General features: G+C 41.8%; 1 protein-coding gene across 1 annotated transcript in view; it reads left to right on the forward strand.

Annotated features, from left to right (window-relative positions):
- The first annotated feature begins 2,373 nt into the window (after nt 1-2,373).
- The window catches only part of SLC9C2 (solute carrier family 9 member C2 (putative)), a 98,136-nt gene continuing 87,307 nt past the window's right edge, over nt 2,374-13,202 (forward strand). The window contains exons 1-2 of the mRNA XM_040262806.1: nt 2,374-2,509; nt 9,714-9,814. Of these exons, the coding sequence (XP_040118740.1) occupies nt 2,374-2,509; nt 9,714-9,814 (237 nt within the window). The remainder of the gene's footprint in view (nt 2,510-9,713; nt 9,815-13,202) is intronic.

The raw sequence follows: 13,202 nt of genomic DNA on the forward strand, positions 1-13,202 counted from the left end.
GACATTACTCAGAGTGATCTGAGTCATGGAAGTTTAGGAGAGAAATCAAGGTGACAAGCAATAGAGATGAGGTTAAGATGAATATGGGAGAAAGAGCAGTGAACTTAGTAACCAGAAGGGCTCAGTAAGGGCAGGTTGGGAATGAGTAAGGAATGGGTCTCTCAGGAGACAGCCTGTGTACAAGACAGCTTTTAGAAAAACATAGTCCCCAGGATTTATGGTAGGAATGGGTCCAGTGACATAAAAGAACCACACCAGAAAACAGCAAAAAAAAACATTGTAAAGGAAATATTTTGGGAGAATGGTGTGTGAGTGCTAGTGGTGGTGGTTGCAGTTAGGGCAGACATAGAGCTGTTGACTGAAACCATTTAGTCTCAAGAAGGAATTGGGGCTTCTGTGTGTCAAAATTTCCTTGATACAGTGATGGAGAAGATCGACGATAGATGAAGTCATCTCATTGTGGTGGTGTTATCCTCAGTGCCCTGATTAGTGTGGCACAGGAATGAGAGAGTAGAATTTCATTGTCACAGAATAACTCTCTTCAAAGTAAACTACAAGTTGATTAATAAGTGGTTAATTTGTTTAAATTTATACTGTATTTGATTTTAATGATTAGATTTGGCATAAAAAAATCACATTGGGTATCATAGAATTTGAGATGCATTTGTCCTATGAAGAATGGGTGATATTGTTTCTTCAAATCAAGGACCAAAAGCCAATGACAAATAGGAGTTAAGGAGAAAAGGGGGAGTGAGAAACTCCATGGAAAAGAAAGGAGGGGCAGAAAAAGAGAAAATAGAAAAGGATGAATGAAAAAGTCAGGAGACAAGGCAGTTGAAAAGGGTTAGAGCTGAAGAAAGAAAACCAGAGTATATATTAAAAATCATATAGGAAGAAGTTCTGTCTACATGGTCAATGACCATTTCAGCCATTACACCAGGCAAAGAAAATCAGTTAAAACAGTTATGTGTATAGACACAGCTTGAGCATTAAGAAATGCAAGTTTCCTTGGGAACACTTAAGCTTCTTCTGGATTGGGGATGGGCATAATGTTTGTAGCCAATCAGAATGAAAGTCAGTTGGGAAGCAACCAATAGGAATTAGGTATGGAAATAGCTTTCAGTGTGATATCAGTTGGCAGTACTGTCCCTGGCAAACAGACGCAGAGCTGAGCATTTTTTGTGATTTTCAGTGCCTTCACCTTGGTTTCAACTCTGAACCTGCTTAGCCTTGGCTGAACGTATTGCTGATTTTGAAAGTTTGGAGAACGTGGTTTGGGAGCAAGGCTATCCTGACAAGTTGAGTAGAGGCTGTGAAGGTGCCGAGGATGTGAGGTGTTGCTGGTGGGACAGGTTTCAAGATACAGTGTTTTGAATACCATTTCTGGGCCATTCTCCACTTCTTGTCAGGATCACTGTGAGTTTCAGACCCAACAGATGCAAAACAAAGATCCAGATATTATTGGGGATGCTTCAGGAACCTCTAGGAATTTTAGGTTAAGGCTAGCTGCAAGGGAGAGAAAAAGAGAATGAGTCCTTAGGACTTTCACATCTATTTATGCAGACTAGGTCCCACACAAGGGCAGCAGCTTGAGGGGGTGGATTGGGTCCTGGGGTCGAAATCTAGCCTGTTATTCACGTGCTAAGCTGTGTGCCCTATTGTTAGCAAGACGGAACTTTTTCTAATTCACTCAAAGCTACCATATGATCAGACCTCAACCTTTGTCTTTTTCCTTTGTTTTTAGGTTATTCACATCCTTCTGCACCCCCATCCTTAACCAATAGGACTCAACTTTGACCTGTTTCCCACTTGCCATTTTGGAGTTGGAGGGGCCTGAGAGATGAAAAAGGGGCAAGAAATTGCAATAGTAGAAGAAAATTCTAGAATGATTTGTACTCCCAGAGAAAGAGTTCTCCCTCAAAGAAGTTATCCAGTATTTATAGAGAGCCTGTTATGTGCCACATGCTCTGTGCACAGCCTTAAGGGAAATTAATAGTTGGCTCTGACCCTCAAGAAACTCATTGTTCCATGGGGAAGACAAACATTACCATATTGTACAATAAATGGTACATGCAAAAATCGATACCATCTCTCCCCGATACATGTGTAGCAGTATCAGGAAGAAACACAAACACTGCTATTAGTGTTCCCATAGAACGTTTTTGGAGCAGAGGTGGAACAGGAGGTATTAATTTGTACCTTGTGGGCTCAGATCTGAGTGTAGTATAATCTTAGGTAGAAAGAATATGGATGGATTGGATCCTGGCCAGTCACATGGTCTTCTTTTTTGTGTATCATAACAGGTTAGTCTGTATTAGTGAAAGTGTCAACAGTAAATCTCATCCACGTTCATCAACTGGGACTGATAAAACAATGTCAAAAGCTAATGTGTCCTTCTGGGTACAAAAAGAAGGTAACAGACCTGATTTACTCTGTGGAAGGGCCACTGACTACACTGTTGGGAAGGGACATTTCCTGATTCTTGTATGGTCCACGCTTGTTTTGGGAGGTAGGTGATTGTTTTTACATCTCATATTTCCTCTGACCTCTGAACCTTTCTGCAGAAAGTGATCACAATTACAACAAAAGAAGAAAACCAGTGAAATTATAAAATGTGAGTGAATGATATCAATCTTGTTTCATTTATCTATAAGTCTGATCTCTACTATGCTCCTTCATTCATTCATGACATTTGCTGAGCATAGCAGTGTGGAGAATATGAAAGTTCTTAGCCTCAAGGAGACTTTTTGTGGGGGAGACAGGCAGACACATAATTGCAATGCAGTGTCATTATTATAACTGTAAAGGTATAGTCCAGAATCTCTGGTAACAAAGGAGAGGGAGAGCTTTATACTGCCTGGATTCCTTCTTGCCTGCCAGGCCTAACTTGACCTAAATATCTGGGATGAGGGGAGGGCAAATAGAACCCAGATACATGGTTCACAATTTGCTTACTTAACATCATCACTTTTGTTCATTCTACTATGACTTTTGATGTGCTTTTTCTTTAGGGAAGATGTACCATTCCACCCCCTGGGGGGAATTAGGAAAAGTTTCACCTATAAGTTCTCTTACACAATGATAAAGTATTCAATAGGCATGAAGAATGATATTCATGCAGATAAAATAACATATTAAAAAACACAGATGCTTTATTCCATAATTCAACACTGGTGATTAGAGGACATTTTCTATTTCCCCTAAAATTTTTTTCATTTGGGCAAAATGTCAGCTGGTTTAAAATGCTTTCTGGAACAAAAGTGAAAGTTTTAGTTGCTCAGTCGTGTCCAACTCTTTGCCACCCCATGGTCTGTCTGTCCATGGAATTCTCCAGGCAAGAATACTAGAGTGGGTTGCCATTCCCTTCTCTAGGAGATCTTCCCATCTCAGGGGTTGAACCCAGGTCTCCTGCATTGCAGGCATATTCTTTACCAGGGAAACCTGGTACAAAGACTACAAAGAAGCAACAAAGCAAACACCCATGAAGAACGTCAATTTTACTCCCATTAGGGAGTGAAATTGCTTTCTCTGGGATCTTTAAAATGCTTATCATCAACCTTGGTCCCTTTTGGTACAATAAAGTGCTGCTGACCATGAATCTCACTAGCTTTAGATCTTTTATGATTACATAGAGACAGGTGCTCCAAGCAGTAAAGGGCATTGCAGAAATTGCTTGAGAAACATTTCTTTGGCTAACCTTATACATAAGTATTCAAAAAATATTTACTGATTTGTCATGACCTGTAGGTGAAAGGCAAGAAATACAGACTCTGAGATGCCAATGAGTCTCACCTTAGGCATAAGTTAACTGGATTGTAGTCTATATATTGCCTCTGGAAGTGATGAGCTGAATAATCTTAGAGTAGGAAGTTTTACGGAGAAGGCAATGGCACCCCACTCCAGTACTCTTGCCTGGAAAATCCCATGGGCAGAGGAGCCTGGTGGACTGCAGTCCATGGGGTCGCTGAAGGTCGGACACGACTGAGCGACTTCTCTTTCACTTTTCAGTTCCATGCATTGGAGAGGGAAATGGCAGCCCACTCTAGTGTTTTTGCCTGGAGAATCCCAGGGACAGGGGAGCCTGGTGGGTTGCCGTCTATGGGGTCGCACAGAGTCGGACACGACTGAAGTGACTTAGCTTAGGAAGTTTTAGGGGCTTCCCAGGTAGTGCTGGAGACATGGGTTTGATCCCTGGGTTGGGAAGATCCCCTGGAGGAGAGCATGGCAACCTACTCCAGTATTTTTGCCTGGAGAATCCCATGGAGGGAAGAGCCTGGTGGGATACAGTCCATGGGGTTGCACAGAGTTGGACACAACTGAAATGACTTAGCACGCATGCATGGAGGGAGTTTTAAGGCAAGAAGATTCATATAGACAGAATAGTTAGTGTCTTTTAACACTTAATTGGTAAAGGAAGTTTTCCCTATGGTTAGATTTCATTTAAAAGTATTTCTGGTGTTTAAGAAAACTACAGAATATATGTTACTATAGCTTAGGATGAGTAGTGATTAACATGTAGTAAGACATTGCAAGATGGCAAAGTAGGAGGACGTGTGTTCATCATCTCCTGTGATAACTCCACAACCATTGGCAGGAGAATGTTGGATCCCACCAAAAAAAGATACCCCATGTCCAAGGGCAAAGGAGAAGCCCAAGCAAAATGGTAGGAGGGGTGAAATCGCACTTAGAATCAAACCCCATGCCTTCCAGAGATGCTTGGAGGCTCAAAGAAAATGTGCTGCGTACCAGGAGATGCAACAGAGACTGAGCCAGACCTGCCTTTGAGTGTTTGAGTGTCTCATGTGGAGGTATGGGTCAGCAGTGGCCTGCCGCAGGGGCAGGAGTTCTGGGTGCAGCAGACCTGGGTATGGCATAAGCCCTCTTGGAGGAGGTTGCCATTAACCCCACCATAGAGCTGCTAGAACTTACAAAGGTCTGGAGAAACAGACTCTTGGAGGGCACAAACAAAACCTTGTATGCACCAGGACCCAGGAGAAAGGAGCAGTGACCCCACAAGAGACCCAGACTTGTCCGTGAGTGTCCAGGGGTCTCTGGCAGAGGCGTGGGTCAGTGGTGGCCTGCTGCAGGGTCAGGGGCACTGAGTGCAGCATGGTGTGCATGGAACCTTTTGAAGGAGGTCCCCATTACTTTCATTACCTCCACCATAGTTTGGCCTCAGGTCAAACAACAGGGAGGGAACACAGCCCCGCCCATCAACAAAAAATTGGATTAAAGATTTATGGAGCATGGCCCCTCTCAACAGAACAGACCCAGTTTCTACCTCAGTCTCTGCCATCAAGAAGCTTCCATAAGTCTCTTATCGTTATCCAAGAGGGCAGACAGAATGAAAACCATAATCACAGATAACTAATGAAGCTGACCACATGGACCACAGCCTTGTCTAAGTCAATGAAACTATGAGCCATGTAGGGCCATCCAAGACAGATGGGTCATGGTGGAGAGTTCTGACAAAATGTGGTCCACTGGAGACATCCTGGAATGTGAAGTCAAGTGGGCCTTAGAAAGCAACACTACGAACAAAGCTAGTGGAGGTGATGGAATTCCAGTTGAGCTGTTTCAAATCCTAAAAGATGATGCTGTGAAAGTGCTGCACTCAGTATGCCAGCAAATTTGGAAAACTCAGCAGTGGCCACAGACTGGAAAAGATCAGTTTTGATTCCAATGCCAAAGAATGCTCAAACTACTGCACAGTTGTGCTCATCTCACATGCTAGTAAAGTAATGCTCAAAATTCTCCAAGCCAGGCTTCAGCAATACGTGAACCTTGAACTCCCACATGTTCAAGCTGGTTTTAGGAAAGGCAGAGGACCAGAGATCAAATTGTCAACATCCGCTAGCTAAGCTAAGTCGCTTCAGTCGTGTCCGACTCTGTGCGACCCCAGAGACGGGAGCCCACTAGGCTCCCCCGTCCCTGGGATTCTCCAGGCAAGAACATTGGAGAGGGTTGCCATTTCCTTCTCCAATGCATGAAAGTGAAAAGTGAAAGTGAAGTCGCTCAGTTGTGTCCGACCCTTAGCGACCCCATGGACTGCAGCCTTCCAGGCTCCTCTGTCCATGGGATTTTCCAGGCAAGAGTACTGGAGTGGGGTGCCATTGCCTGGACCATTGAAAAAGCAAGAGAGATCCAGAAAAACAACTACTTCTGCTTTATTGACTGTGCCAAAGCCTTTGAGTGTGTGGATCACTACAAACTGTGGAAAATTCTTAAAGAGATGGGAATACCAGACCATATTACCTGCATCATGAGAAATCTGTATACAGGCCAACAAGCAAAAGCTAGAACTGGACATGGAAGAACAGACTGTTTCCAAATAGGAAAAGGGGTACATCAAGGCTGTATATTGTTACCCTGCATATTTAACTTATATGCAGAGTACATCATACAAAATGCCAGGCTGGATGAAGTACAAGCTGGAATCAAGATTGCCAGGAGAAATATCAATAACCTCAGATACATGGATGACACCACCTTTATGGCAGAAACCAAAGAAGAAAGAGCCTCTTGATGAAAGTGAAAGAGGAGAGTGAAATAGTTGGCTTCAGTTCAGTTCAGTCGCTCAGTCGTGTCCGACTCCTTGCGACCCCATGAATCGCAGCACGCCAGGCCTCCCTGTCCATCACCATCTCCCGGAGTTCACTCAGACTCACGTCCATCGAGTCCGTGATGCCATCCAGCCATCTCATCCTCTGTCGTCCCCTTCTCCTCCTGCCCCCAATCCCTCCCAGCATCAGAGTCTTTTCCAATGAGGCAACTCTTCTCATGAGGTGGCCAAAGTACTGGAGCTTCAGCTTTAGCATCATTCCTTCCAAAGAAATCCCAGGGCTGATCTCCTTCATAATGGACTGGTTGGATCTCCTTGCAGTCCAAGGGACTGTCAAGAGTCTTCTCCAACACCACAGTTCAAAAGCATCAATTCTTCAACGCTCAGCCTTCTTCACACAACTCTCACATCCATACATGACCACAGGAAAAACCATAGCCTTGACTAGACGGACCTTAGTCAGCAAAGAAATGTCTCTGCTTTTGAATATACTATCTAGATTGGTCATAACTTTTCTTCCAAGGAGTAAGCGTCTTTTAATTTTCATGGCTGTAGTCACCATCTGCAGTGATTTTGGAGCCCCCAAAAATAAAGTCTGACACTGTTTGTACTGTTTCCCCATCTATTTCCCATGAAGTGATGGGACCAGATGCTATGATCTTTGTTTTCTGAATGTTGAGCTTTAAGCCAACTTTTTCGCTCTCCTCTTTCACTTTTATCAAGAGGTTTTTTAGCTTCTCTTCACTTTCTGCCATAAGGGTGGTGTCATCTGCATATCTGAGGTTATTGGTATTTCTCCCAGCAATCTTGATTCCAGCTTGTGTTTCTTCCAGTCCAGCATTTCTAATGATGTACTCTGCATAGAAGTTAAATAAGCAGGGTGACAATATACAGCCTTGACGTACTCCTTTTCCTATTTGGAACCAGACTGTTGTTCCATGTCCAGTTCTAACTGTTGCTTCCTGACCTGCATACAGATTTCTCAAGAGGCAAGTTAGGTGGTCTGGTATTCCCATCTCTTTCAGAATTTTCCACAGTTTATTGTGTTCCACACAGTCAAAGGCTTTGGCATAGTCAATAAAGCAGAAACAGATGTTTTTCTGGAACTCTCTTGCTTTTTCCATGATCCAGCAGATGTTGGCAATTTGATCTCTGGTTCCTCTGCCTTTTCTAAAACCAGCTTCAACATCTGGAAGTTCGCGGTTCACGTATTGCTGAAGCCTGGCTTGGAGAATTTTGAGCATTACTTGACTAGCATGTGAGATGCGTGCAATTGTGTGGTAGTTTGAGCATTCTTTTGCATTGCCTTTCTTTGGGATTGGAATGAAAACTGACCTTTTCCAGTCCTGTGGCCACTGCTGAGTTTTCCAAATATGCTGGCATATTGAGTGCAGCACTTTTAGAGCATCATCTTTCAGGATTTGAAACAGCTCAACTGGAATTCCATCACCTCCACTAGCTTTGTTCGTAGTGATGCTTTCTAAGGCCCACTTGACTTCACATTCCAAGATGTCTGGCTCTAGATTAGTGATCACATCATCATGATTATCTTGGTTGTAAGGATCTTTTTAGTACAGTTCTTCCATGTATTCTTGCCACCTCTTCTTAATATCTTCTGCTTCTGTTAGGTCCAGACCATTTCTGTCCTTTATCAAGCCCATCTTTGCATGAAATGTTCCCTTGGTATCTCTAATTTTCTTGAAGAGATCTCTAGTCTTTCCCATTCTGTTGTCTTCCTCTACTTCTTTGCATTGATGGCTGAGGAAGGCTTTCTTATCTCTCCTTATCTATTCTTATCTTTCTTATCTATTCTTTGGAACTCTGCATTCAGATGCTTATATCTTTCCTTTTCTCCTTTGCTTTTCGCTTCTCTTCTTTTCACAGCTATTTTAAGGCCTCCCCAGACAGCCATTTTGCTTTTTTTGCATTTCTTTTCCATGGGGATGGTCTTGATCCCTGTCTCCTGTACAATGTCACGAACCTCATTCCATAGTTTATCAGGCACTCTATCTATCAGATCTAGTCCCTTAAATCTATTTCTCACTTCCACTGTATAATCATAAGGGATTTGATTTCGGTCATACCTAAATGGTCTAGCGGTTTTCCCTGCTTTCTTCAATTTAAGTCTGAATTTGGCAATAGTTGGCTTAAAGCTTAACATTCAGAAAACTAAGATCATGGCATCCGGTCCCATCACTTCATGGCAAATAGATGGGGAAACAATGGAAACAGTGACAGACTTTATTTTTTTTTGGCTCCAAAATCACTGCAGATGGTTTCTGCAGCTATGAAATTAAAAGACCCTTGCTCCTTGGAAGAAAAGCTATGCCCAACCTAGACAGCATATTAAAAAGCACAGACATTACTTTGCCAACAAAGGTCCATCTAGTCAAGGTTATGGTTTTTCCAGTAGTCATGTATGAATGTGAGATTTGGACCATAAAGAAGGCTGAGTGTGGAAGATTTGATGCTTTTGAACTGTGGTGTTGGAGAAGACTCTTGAGAGTCGCTTGGACTGCAAGGAGATCCAACCAGTCAACCCTAAAGGAAATCAGTCCTGAATATTCATTGAAAGGACTGATGTTGAAGCTGAAACTCCCAATACTTTGGCCACCTGATACAAACAGCTGACTCATTGGAAAAGACCCTGATGCTGGGAAAGATTGCAAGCAGGAGGAGAAGGGGATGACAGAGGATGAGATTTTTGGATGGCATCACCAACTTGATGGACATGAGTTTGAGCAAACTCTGGGAGTTGGTGATGGACAGGGAGGCCTGGCATGCTGCAGTCCATGGGGTTGCAAAGAGTCTTGTACAACTGAGTGACTAAATGAGTGAACTAATACTTTGAGGACAGGAAATTTCATTTTCATAATTTCTCTTCATCAGATCCAGAAGCAAGATAACCAGACAGTGCCACTGGGTTGGCAAATGGGAGGTTGTTGTAACTTCAAAATTTTCCAAATTCATATGAGTGCTATCTCATTATGTGTGTCTTATACTAAAAGATAGGGTTATATAACAGTTGTCAGTTATTTCTTCATAATGTATGACATTCAAAGGAAGTTTAAAAATCAAATACCTAAAGAGAGATAATAATAGTTTTTAAATTATACCTTATGTCTAAGTAACACATACTTTTTTTTTTTAGGACTTCTGAGGGCATTTTTAAAGAATTCTGAAGCCATTGTCTTGACGATTCTTTCTCTATTTGGATTTTTGATAGGACAACTGGCCTACAATTTTGTTGAGGTAACTTACATACGATAAACTAGAGGATAGACTAAAGATCAAAGACCAAAAACAAGGTCAACTCCTGTCCCCATTCCTGAATGAATGGATTTTTTTTTTTTAATGTGAACAGCTACTGAGAAACGTTTATCTGGTATTAAAATTTTTGAAAATGAAAAACCATCCAAGAAAGGAAACATGAATTTGAGAGGCTTAAAATAGTACTTTGAAAGTGAGTAAATCTAATTGCCTTCTTGGATTCTTCACCATCTGCCTTTGGTCCTTGCTCCTGTTTCCTTTCTCTGTACATACAGCTGGACTCTCTCACATTATTGTCTTCCACACCTGCAGGGACTCAAGTTACAAAAGGCTCAGTTACTGTCGTGATGAATTATGATTACTCTTTTCTAACTGCCAGATTAAGTGCAAAACATGCATCCTACAAAATATTACCTAGATCCAAGAAAAACTTTGTTAATTTACTGACCCAATTTTAAATGTATAGCAGCAGAGTAATGAATAACAATTTGAATCCACTCATTTTTTATTAAAAAAAAATGGAGACAGTGCTTGTATCTGTTAAGGATTGTAAAGTTCAGTTCAGTTCAGTCGCTCAGTCGTGTCCGACTTTTTGCAACCCCATGGACTGCAGCACACCAGGCTTCCCTGTCCATCACCAACTCCCAGAGCTTGCTCAAACTCACGTCCATCAAGACAGTGATGCCATCCAACCATCTCATCCTCTGTTGTCCCCTTTTCCTCCCACCTTCAATCTTTCCCAGCATCAGGGTCTTTTCCAATGAGTCAGTGTTTCACATCAGGTGGCCAAAGTATTGGAGTTTTAGCTTCAACATCAGTCCTTCCAATGAATATTCAGGACTGATTTCCTTTAGGGTTGACTGGTTGGATCTCCTTGAAGTCCAAGGGACTCTCAAGAGTCTTCTCTAACACCACAGTTCAAAAGCATCAAATCTTCCACACTCAGCCTTCTTTATGGTCCAAATCTCACATCCATACATGACTACTGGAAAAACCATAGCCTTGACTAGACAGACCTTTGTTGGCAAAGTAATGTCTCTGCTTCTGAATATGCTGTCCAGGTTGGTCATAACTTTTCGTCCAAAGAGTATGTGTCTTTTAATTTCATGGCTGCAGTCATCATCTGCAGGGATTTTGGAGCCCCCCAAAATAAAGTCTGTCACTGTTTCCTCATCTATTTGGCATGAAGTGATGGGACCAGATGCCATGATCTTCATTTTTTGAATGTTGAGTTTTAAGCCAGCTCTTTCACTCTCCTGTTTCGCTTTCAAGAGGCTTTTCAGTTCTTCGCTTTTTGCCATAAAGGTCGTGTCATCTGTATATCAGGTTCTTGATATTTCTCCTGGCAGTCTTGATTCCAGCTTGTACTTCATCCAACCTGGCATTTTGCATGATGTACTCTGCATATAAGTTAAATAAGCAGGGTGACAATATACAGCCTTGACATACTCCTTTCCCAATTTGGAACTAATCCGTTGTTCCATGTCCGGTTCTAGCCAGACATGGAACAAGGGATTAGTTGTTCCATGCTTCTTGGACGTGCTTCTTGTCCTGCATACAGGTTTCTGAGGAGATAGGTAAGGTGGTCTGGTGTTCTCATTTCTTTAAGAATTTTCCACAGTTTGTTGTCATCCACACAGTCAAAGGCTTTGACGTAGTCAATAAAGCAGAGGTAGATGTTTTTCTGGAATTCTGTTGCTTTTTTGATGATCCAATGGATGTTGGCAATTTGATCTCTGGTTCCTGTACCTTTTCTAAATCCAGATTGAACATTTGAAAGTTCACAGTTCACAGCACTGTTGAAGCCTGGCTTGGAGAATTGAGAATTTTGAGCATGTAGGATTGTAAAAGCCTCTTGTTATTCTTTGAAACAACTAGTATCTTTTGAGTGTTAACTATGTGCCAGACTGCCTTTTAAGTTCTTTGGTTTTTTAATTTTAATAATTTAACTTACTGTGCATCCTAAGTCACTTCATCGTGTCTCTTTGCAACCCTATGGTCTATAGCACATCAGCCTCCTCTGTCTATTTGATTCTGCAGGCAAGAAAACTGGAGTGAGTTGCCATGCCCTCCTCCCAGGGTTTGAACCCACATTTCTTTCTTTCTTTTTCTTAAATATAAATTTATTTATTTTAATTGGAGTTTAATTACTTTACAATATTGTATTGGTTTTGCCATACATCAACATGAATCCGCCATGGGTGTACATGTGTTCCCCATCCTGAACCCCCCTCCCACTTCCCTCCCCGTACCATCCCTCTGGGTCATCCCAGTGCACCAGCCCCAAGCATCCTGTATCCTTCATCGAACCTGGACTGGCGATTCATTTCATATGTGATATTATACATGTTTCAGTGCCATTCTCCCAAATCATTCCACCCTCTCCTTCTCCCACAGAGTCCAACAGACTGTTCTATACATCTGTGTCTCTTTTGTTGTCTCACATACTAGGTTATTGTTACCATCTTTCTAAATTCCGTATATATGCGTTAGTATAATGTATTGATGTTTTTCTTTCTGTCTTACTTCACTCTGTATAATCGGCTCCAGTTTCATCCACCTCATTAAAACTGATTCAAATGTATTCTTTTTAATGGCTGCGTAATACTCCATTGTATATATGTACTACAGCTTTCTTATCCATTCATCTGCTGATGGACATCTAGGTTGCTTCCATGTCCTGGCTATTATAAACAGTGCTGCAATGAACATTGGGGTACACATGTCTCTTTCAGTTCTGGTTTCCTCGGTGTGTATGCCCAGCAGTGGGATTGCTGGGTCATAAGGCAGTTCTATTTCCAGTTTTTTAAGGAATCTCCACACTGTTCTCCATAGTGGCTGTACTAGTTTGCATTCCCACCAACAGTGTAAGAGGGTTCCCTTTTCTCCACACCCTCTCCTGCATTTATTGCTTGTAGACTTTTGGATAGCAGACATTCTGACTGGCGTGAAATGGTACCTCATTGTACAAACCCACATTTCTTAACATCTCCTCCCTGGCAGGCCGATCCTTTACTGCTAGTCCCACCAGTGAAACTTATTAACTCTTGAGTTAATTAATTTCTCCTCAGAGCAATCCAATGAAAGTAGGTACTCTATTCCCATTTTACTAATGAGGAGACTGAGCCACAGAGATGTTAAGTGGTGAAGATTAAACTGTTAACTGTGCCAAAGACTTTTTAGGATATGTTTACTACACTTCAGTCATTGTTGTTGTGTTTTCTAGTCATCTGTATATAACCTTCATGGTTAATATCCTATATATACAATCTATACTATTATCCATGTATTATTTTTATTACTTAATTCACTGAAACATTTTAAAATCCTAAGCAAATGTCTGTGAAATCACAAGTACCCATGCAAAGGT

Source organism: Oryx dammah, unplaced genomic scaffold (assembly GCF_014754425.2).
Source record: "Oryx dammah isolate SB20612 unplaced genomic scaffold, SCBI_Odam_1.1 HiC_scaffold_21, whole genome shotgun sequence".
NCBI lineage: Eukaryota > Metazoa > Chordata > Mammalia > Artiodactyla > Bovidae > Oryx > Oryx dammah.